Source organism: Hyposmocoma kahamanoa, unplaced genomic scaffold (assembly GCF_003589595.1).
Source record: "Hyposmocoma kahamanoa isolate Upper Pololo Valley unplaced genomic scaffold, ASM358959v1 88, whole genome shotgun sequence".
Taxonomy (NCBI): domain Eukaryota; kingdom Metazoa; phylum Arthropoda; class Insecta; order Lepidoptera; family Cosmopterigidae; genus Hyposmocoma; species Hyposmocoma kahamanoa.
Window position 1 is genome coordinate 12,239,104 of NW_020654466.1, and position 9,484 is coordinate 12,248,587.

General features: G+C 36.0%; 1 protein-coding gene across 1 annotated transcript in view; it reads right to left on the bottom strand.

Moving 5' to 3' along the window:
* The window catches only part of LOC113235579 (dual oxidase), a 75,311-nt gene that overhangs the window by 59,325 nt on the left and 6,502 nt on the right, over positions 1-9,484 (bottom strand). The window contains exon 2 of the mRNA XM_026471323.1: positions 228-329. Within this exon, the coding sequence (XP_026327108.1) occupies positions 228-312 (85 nt within the window). The 5' untranslated portion in view covers positions 313-329. The remainder of the gene's footprint in view (positions 1-227; positions 330-9,484) is intronic.

Sequence of the window (9,484 nt, forward strand, 5' to 3'; positions counted from 1 at the left end):
ACATATATTAAAATATTATTTTCTTAGCTGCGTTAGGTTATCAAAAATTATCTAGGATTTTATGCTGTGTTTTTCTAATCTCGCTTAAAAGCTGAGGGTGAACTGAAAACTCCGGTGTAACGCCCTGGAGTAAATTCCATAGCTGAGGTACTCATAGTACAGGGAATTCCCTAGTTCGAGTTCAGGTAATTGGTGTGTTTGTATTATACATTATTATTATTACTTACCAGGGTTACATAACGAGCTGGCGATGAACGCAACCACTGTCAGCATCAATACCAACCAGTGGCGCGTGCTCTTTTGCGCACCCATCTTGTCCAGAGTAGGCTCTGAAACAAAAACAAGATCCTTTAAAATCTTTCTAAGAAAGGGAGAGTAGAGGAACTAGGGAGGAACTAGGGCTATTCATAATATTTTTTTCTAAATGGATTTTTTTCCATGACCCATAGTTTTATTTATGACTCTGTATACTTTGAAAATAATTTTAACAATCATTCACACCCATGAGACAATGAAGTCCACGCCATAACTCAATAGCCCAGTTCCGTCGTACATACGTACGTCGGTGAACCGTGATACAATTCGGAAATGCGTATTTACAAAGCTTTGAGAACAAACATTGTTAGTTTATAAGATTCAAGTCCAATTCTTTGACGCTCTGTGTCCGTCCTGGGTGAAACACTTGAATAGATGACGAGTATTTCTAAATTTGTAATGGTGACAACTTTCGGTGGGAATGTTTGGTGTTGTAATTTAATGCGGAAGTTACACGTGATGACGGAAGTTTGAACTACACGAACTACCGACATTGAAATCGAAACTTTGTTAGTATTTCTAGAGATTGATATGAATTGCGTTTTTTAAAGTTGTTTAGATACCAAGAGTTACTTTTTAAACACTTTACATTGATCTACTGTATTTCTTTATAGCAATGTTTGTTTCTATAAATTTCATGTTCGTTCGTTGTCGCCGTTGTCGGTGAAGGAAAACATGTCTCCATTGGACCAGTGCGGCGGACTATGGTCTAAACTAAACTCTCGTCTTAGCGGGGACCCGTGCTTAGTAGTGGAATGTGTAATGGCTTGATAAAGATGACCATTAGTTTTACATATAACGAACATAATATTTAATAGTGAATGATATTGTGTTATGTAAGATAACAGTTATAAATGTGGTAGTTACATATTATTTTCGCGGTTGTAAAATTCTAACAAATACTTGAGAACAATGGCATAAGTGCTCATAAAGCGTAGGCAGGTGGCAGTTGTAACTCAAAAGTATGGAGGTCGGTGACCTCTCAGAGTTCAAGCATTTTTCAACGGAAGTCCGAGCCTTATGAGACCTCGCCATTTGTAAAGTTCAAATATGCTCTTAATACACTTCTTTGTTATTTATTGGCGATATATATTTGATAACACATATACAGATGAGTATATTTTAAGAAAATAGCACAGAACAGCTGTGTCATTTTAAAATTATTCTGCGTGTCAATAGTAGGTATATTTGACGAACTTCGTGGTCGAATGGCTTGCACACCGGTTTTCATTGTGTTGCCATCTCTAAGGTACCGGGTTCGATTCCCGGCCGGGTCAATGTATACAAACTAACTTTTCTATATTATCTCGGGTCTGGGTGTTTGTTATGTGTTGTTTCCAATTTCCAAAATACAAGTGCTTTAGTTACTTATTTTGGGATGAGAGCAACGTATGTGATGTTGTCAAATAGTACCTAATAATTTTTTAAGTAATAATATCACTGCTTATTACTATGACAGGGAACTTCTGTTTTAGAGCTACGGGTTATTTAAGAAAGAGGTTTGCTTCAATTATTATCCTTTTATGTTCATAGTGAGATTTACACGTTAATAAACTTGAAACACAACATAAAAACTTTATAAAGTCCTATAAAGTTTTTATGTTGTGCTTCAAGGACACTTTCTTTACCATTTTATCTTATATGATTAAGTATATTGGGGTGCACGAAAGGAGCTTCTCCGCACGACGTACCATAATTTTCCTGCATATCTGGCGCATCCTGCGCAGCAATCGGCGAGTACCTTACGCCGATTGATAAATCACGCATTACACAGTAGTAATAAGTATATTAAATCCCTTCACGCATTATAATAGTGTAATTATGCTATCGATACGATAAGAAGAATTATATATGGTATACTTTCCATTTATTCAATGCTGTAACCTGTAATTATTCGAAAATGTAGCTTCGAAATCCTGATTTTCGTAATGCATCAAAATTTACTTGCAAAAAAACTGCAGTTAAAATCTAGAACAAGACGAACGATTTCAAAATAAACCTTTTGATAGATTAGCGGACATACAGATCAGATATCTATGCAATGCTTATATAGATGAATACGGCGATTTAAATCCTCTTATCATTGGAAAGTGGAGCGAAGAAGAGTTGTGGTTTAGCACAAAAATATATGATAGTCAGCGTCAAAATTTCCACGCCTTCAAAACAACGGACCAACTCTTTTCCACTCTACTAGTTATAGTTTCTTTTTATAGTTCGTAATTGATTATTGGCTTAAGAAAATTTCCCAGGCTTTATAGTAGGTAAGTCGTTCTACGAAGCAAAGTTTTCAGAATGTACGTTTTTTACAACTATCTCTGATTAAAAGTGACGGGGGGGGGGGGGGGGGGGGGACGATTATCTACCGTAAAGCATTTATTATATTCTCTTACAACTCTTACAAATTGTAAATACATTGTAAAGTGGATAGTTGCTATGGTGGCAAAGAAATAATTTTGTATGACTGAAACAACTGACTGTATTGATTGCATGTAAATATGAATACATAAATCTTGATTTTACACCTCGTACCTACTAATGCAAATTGATCAAGTATCGTAGTTTCATTTACTTCTATTTCCATTGCTTTCTACTATAAAGAACAAAATTATCATTGTAGTACATTGCAGGTATTGTATATCTTTCAACGCGTAGTAAATGTGTCAATTTGCAATGTGTGTTTCTTGTTTCCATGCAGAGACGTTCACTCATTTTAGCTTGATAAAAAAGCCAATTTTTACGTAACACCTGCGGCACAGGTTTGTAGACTGTTTTTAGATGATTATGATATTTTTCACAACTAATTAAATAAGAATACATTAGCGACGCATTAATCAATTCCTCTAAAGAACAGAATGTTACATAGGGCGCACTATAAGCTTCCGGAATTGGCCATTTACATAAACAATATTTAAAAAGTAATTACAACATTTGAAAATGGAACTCTTTAGCTGTAGAATACAGTTGTTTCATCTGACTGTCACTTGTTTTTATATTGTGGCGTCATTTTAGAAATTGGTTGTCTACATCACCATGGATTTAACTCGTGACAATTTTCGTAGTATAATTTTCTACGACTTTAAGTGTAATTTAACAGCTCAGCGAACTTTCGCTCAGCTTCAAACTGCATTTGGCGATGAAGCACCATGCAAGACAACTATTTATAGCTGGTTTGCAGAATCAAACGCGGTTGCGTGAATCTCAGTGACGAATTTCGTGATGCTCGCCTGTCCACTGCTGTGAACAACAAAAACATCGATGCTGTGCGCCGTATGATGAAAAAAAAACAGGCATGTTATTGTGGAGAAACAAAAAGTATTATTATTATTATTATTATGTGACATACCATGAGAATCAGGCATCTTTAGGCATAGGCATGAGTCAAATACAATCAATACTACACAAACATTTGGGTATGAAAAAGCTGTGCTCTCGGTGTATCCCACACAATTTGACTGAGGCTCAAAAAACGGATCGCGTCACATGGTGCAATGCCATGCTTACTAGATTCAACAAAGGGGCGTCAAATTTGGTGTGGGATATAGTAACAAGTGACGAAACATGGATTAATTGTTACGATCCCAAAACAAAGCAGTAACCGAGCGTATGGGTCTTTCGAGACGAGGCGAAACCAACCAAAGTAGCGCGCTTGCAAAGTGCCTCTAAGCGGATGATTGCTTCTTTTTTTAATAAAAGTGGATACGTGGCTACTGTTGCTTTGGAGAATCGTTGTACCGTCAACAGTGATTGGTACACGACTATTTGTTTGGCGGAAGTTATTGACAAACTCCGTAAAAATAACCCTAAACGCCATATCATCTTGCACCACGATAATGCCGGTTCTCACACGGCCAGACTGACAAATGAATTTTTGAAGGTAAACAACGTTGACCTTATGAACCATCCCGCGTACAGTCCCGACATGGCACCTTGTGACTTTTATTTATTTCCAAAAATTAAGAACCAGTTACGCGGTCAACGATTTTCATCACCTGACGAGGCTGTCGAAGAGTATGAAAAATATGTTTCAGACATAGTCACGGAGGAGTGGCATAAATATTTTCAAAATTGGTTCATTCGTATGAAAAAGTGCATTAACGGTAACGGAGAATATTTTGAGAAACTATAAACTAATTTCTGACCATTTATAGTAGCTTTTTCTTATTCATTCCGGAAACTTATAGTGCGCCACACGTTATAGCATGGTGAATTATGCGATCTTGACTCACGGACGTAAAAAAGGACGCTTTAAATTTGTGTGTCGACAATATTGGTTAATGAACGAGAATAAAAAATAATAGTAAATAAGCTTTTTTATTTTTTTCACATATTTTCTATATCATTAGTGTCAAACATTTCACAATGTTAAATGGACGCGCAAGCGCAAGGACCTAAGAACGATTGGTCAGAATGTTACGCTTTGCGTAACCTCTGAATGTCCGCTGTTGCAATGCAATAGACAGAGATGTTTTTGTTTCTAACAAACGCTTGTACCGAGACAATATGGTTTATATTAGCGGCAGTAAATTTAAATCCAAAACCTGTGTTTTGCTGTTATATTTTCTCAGTTCACAGATAAAGAATAAAATATTAGAATAGAACGGAATAGAAAAGAATTCATTTATTCAACGCCACTACACAAAAATATAAGAATAGAAAGAAAAAAAATAAAGCAAAAGTAAAACAAAAAATAAAATAACAAAAAAAAACGACGAAGCAAACATAATCCAATTTTTGAAACAGTCAACTCAATTTTAATAAATGTTATGTGTACGGCTGTGGCGTATGTAAAAGGATATACTCAGCCAATGTCACAGCCGAGTAAAGACTGTGCCGCTGATTTTAAGTAAATCCTAAATTTAGTAAGTTTAAACACGGTCTCGACGTCACAACGGTTAGAAGTTCTAGGCGCCAGATTTGGAGGTTCCGAGTTCTTTTCCTAGTAGGACCAATTCGAGAAACGAACCTTTTCAAATTGGTACTCGTTTGGGTGTTGATGTGTTTGGTGTGTTGATACTGATCCCTGTTTTATTTACTCTGACACTCATATTTTAGGGAATTCCCTAGTTTGAGATCAGGTCAGTATTTCTTTATCTTTATAATATCAAGTGGCGGGACGAACAAGTCGTGCGCTTGATGGTATTTGTCTTGTTTTTGTAATAATCTCAGTACATAATACTAAAAAAACGGGCGTCAAAAGTTCGTGGAATTACATCTATTTGCCAAATTTTATTGAAATTTGTTACCGGAAAGTGCGCGAAACCGGATTCATCCCCTAGTTTGCCACCCTTAGAGGTGGAATACTTTCTTCAAATTAGACCACGGCTGAGGTACCATCTTTCCCACAAAAAAAAAGAATTCTCAAAACCAGTCCACAAAATCCAAAAAGCCGGAGTTATCGCGTAAAATACATACAAAAAAAACAGTGAATTGAGAACCGCCACCTTTTTTTACAGTCGGCTAAAAATAATGATAAACTGAATGAAGGCAATTGCGTTTGACGAGTAACCTAAACAAATGTTTCAAGGACTCAGTGGAGTTCCGCGACTGGCCCCCATTACGTGTTGTGCAACTTGGTGACGTCACTAGCGGCCTACTGCAATACGAGACACATCGAGACATCACGTACTGAACGATATAGTCTGTCGCAGTGCTGTTGGAAGTTAACGAAACGGAGCATTTTTATGGTAACCAGACAAGGCGGCTGTATCCATGTGGATAAAATACAATCTGCGTTTAAATCGAGATTACAGTTTATCGAACTATGAAAGAGACTTGAAATCGGTTAAATGGATTCCGAGATTACTTCAAAGAAAGAAACGAACCCACACAAACGGTATACCTTATAATATAAATAGATACACTATTTAACGCACACACACTACATAGCCCCGCATTAGGGAAACCCTGTGTCGCGGTTGCCATGGACACACACATAGACAATCACAAATTATTTATTTAATTTTGATGTATATCGCTTTTGAAATATTCTTGCTAGAAGATCAACACACAAAGCTATCAAAAAATTCAGTGAAGGTATTAAAAAAATACGTATTATATAAATAGTAAATCTTAAAACCTGGGATAAAAATACCAAGAAAAAACGAGCATGTGCGAGCAGATTGATGGGAGTGGAGACGAAGGAGGTTTGTCAGGATCAAAGCAGGTGGAGATCCATGGTCTGTGGTGGGAGACAGGCGTGATGATACGTATGTATGTACATACATGTTTTAACATTCTCGGTAAAAATAAGACAAAAAGATTCACCGTGTACTTAGACAAGTCATGGTAGCCTAAATGGTTTGACCTGTCGCCTCTCAAGCAGAGATCGTGGGTTCGAATCCGGGCTCGCACCTCTGAGTTTCTCAGAATTTATGTGCAACATTTATTTATTTTATTTTCGGTGAAGGAAAACATCGGGATGAAACCTGCACGTCGAAGAAAGTTAAAGATCCTTAGAAAATGTGAAGTCGTGTGAAAACGTGTGGGATGTACAAAATGGGTTGATGATGATGTTTACTTAGGTATCATGATTTTGAAATTAGGTATTTCGGTAAGAAAATTTACATCATTACTGCAAACTGCAATATACACATATCTAGTCAAATATTTGGGAATTCTGTGGCCGTCTCCTCAAAGCGTATTACAGTAGGGTTTGACCTTTAACAGCAATAAGTAGATATGTATAAAATGTTATTTCTACAAACAATACCACAGCAGACCCTAAGGCAAACAAGGGCATTTAAATCTCGATCGACTTAAAAACAACAAAGTAAAGCTGGCCTTTGATGAAAAATATTACCTTGCAGAAGTGGAATTAGATCGGTGACATTTAGGTTTAACATGGATTTGTAAGAGCGAAAATAAAAGGCTCGTTTTATCGATCAAAATATCATACCATGATTTGATAAGCGTTAAACGATTGCGTAAAGTAACGGTTGGGTTAGCATATTTGTATTTAGGAAATGAGATTCGTAAATTTGTTTAGATAGGGCGGAAACTAGGGCGGAAGTTACAAAAACAGAGTGCTTAAAGTTCCAAAACGAGTAAGTTCCATCAGGCGAAACGAAGGTCAAATGAGCACTTTTTTATCTCTAAAAAAATTACAAAATTAGTACTGCGAATGAAACTATTTTTCGGACCTGAATGATTTTTTCAAACAAACCAACGTTTTAGGCTCTTTGCAGCTCCCATGATCACGGCTGATTTATAAGTCAGCCAATGCAAAAACTGTAACAATCGATACCAGAAAACCTAAAAATTAATACCAGTAAAACGTTTAGTTTATGTAAAAGCGGTTGCCACGCGGTGACTTTTAACAGCGATGCAAACGCGATGCTAGCGAGTGACTGCATCGATACAAACGTGCGATTGATCGTTACACTTGGGATTTAAAGGCGATTGCATCGATGCAATTGCGCGTTTGTATCGATGCTATCACCTGTTAATGGAAAGTGTAGCGATCGCTGCTAAAAGTAGCTATGTGTAAACCACTCTAACAGTTTTTCGCTTCTACTACCAAATAAGTCAGGGATAATATACTCTTCATTTTATGCCAAGCTATTTGCGAGTTTACATTACTGAATGTTTATTAAGGTACAATTTGCAGCGTCTTTGGCGACCCTGCCAAAATATTGCACGAGGTCATCTTACACCATTAAAGCTATCTGCGGCCGCATCAGAATTACCAGCGGTCATAAATCGACCCATCTTTACGGTAATTAACATAACCCTATCTCAGATCTTCAGTCATGAATGTACGAACGCATTACCGAATTCGGACTTACTAATTACCGCACATCCATTTAAAGTAGTGATCTAGTTTCAAGATTATCTAAAGCTCGTGTAGTCGTTAAGTAAAAGTGGTTTTATTTTGGATTTCAGGTTGTGATCTGGTCACCTCGTTTTTATTCGTAGGTATTTACGTACAAAACTAAACAAACACTTAAATAAAAGCGAAAGAAACTTACGTTATTTTACTTTCGCTATGAAAAAGAAGATATGAATATGTGAATCTCACAGCAGGAAATGCTCCTTTGGGTCAATTATTAAGTAATAGGAAAAAAATTAATGATAGGCTCGACAGTTGCCACGAGTTCTCAGAATCCGTAACTAATGAAGTAAATTTAAGTGCTTGATGGTAGCAAAATAACTTGTTTTGGTTAATTAATGTTTTGATTGTATCTTTAATTATTATTGGGGTAATAAAATACATTTGTACCTTTTTAAGAAATAGTCTCCGGGGTACGATTAATTGGTTTAAAAATATCAAGAATGAACGTGCATGTGCGAAGAGACTGGTGAGAGTGGGAAGAGAAGGCGAAGGATGTTTGTCAGGATCTTAGCAAGTGGACATCCATTATCCATTTTGGACTAGCAAGGGACACAAATGAGATTTACTCTACTTAATTAACTGCACCGAATTACCAATCGACAAAGTATGTCTATAACAAACATTTATCCTTGTAGTTTATGACTGAATCAATATTAATAGTCAATTTCTTACTATTGACTATGAGTAAATTTTTCGAAGAAATATCTATGGTGAGGAGGCACGTATTGTATTCATGTAATATTCTAGGTTTGTACCGAGAATAACCTAAGTACTAAATGACTACCACGTTTTACTGGTCACATATAAATGGACATTTCATTCCAAACGCGGCATATACTGCCCCGCTAAGCCTCTGAGATACGCCCTTTTAGTTTTTTTCTATACCATTCAATAGCTATAATAATTTCGCACCAAACTTAAAACATTTAAAAAACCAGTAAGTAGTATTTTTATATCTCAATTTCTTTATAATCAAAATAACGGTATTTCATAAAATATGTAGGTGTAATGGTACAATTTATGGATAATTTAGGTATGTCAATAAATCTATTAGTCAAAAATATATTATAAATATATTAGTATCAATAAGTTTTAACATCTTCAAAAAGATTTATTTTTGAATGTGCGAAAATACTATTTACAAAATGTCGATTTTCTCAAAACTTACTCCGATTGAGATAGCCCTTTTCGGCTTATCAGGGCCGTATACCAGAAAGAAGCGAAATGTTTTTACTATAATAAAAATAAACTAAAGCCGTAGAGTCAATTTCTCTTCCAACAATCTTGAGGTCCTGAAGTTCAAGATATATAAGTTTTCCTGCAGTACATAATTATTTT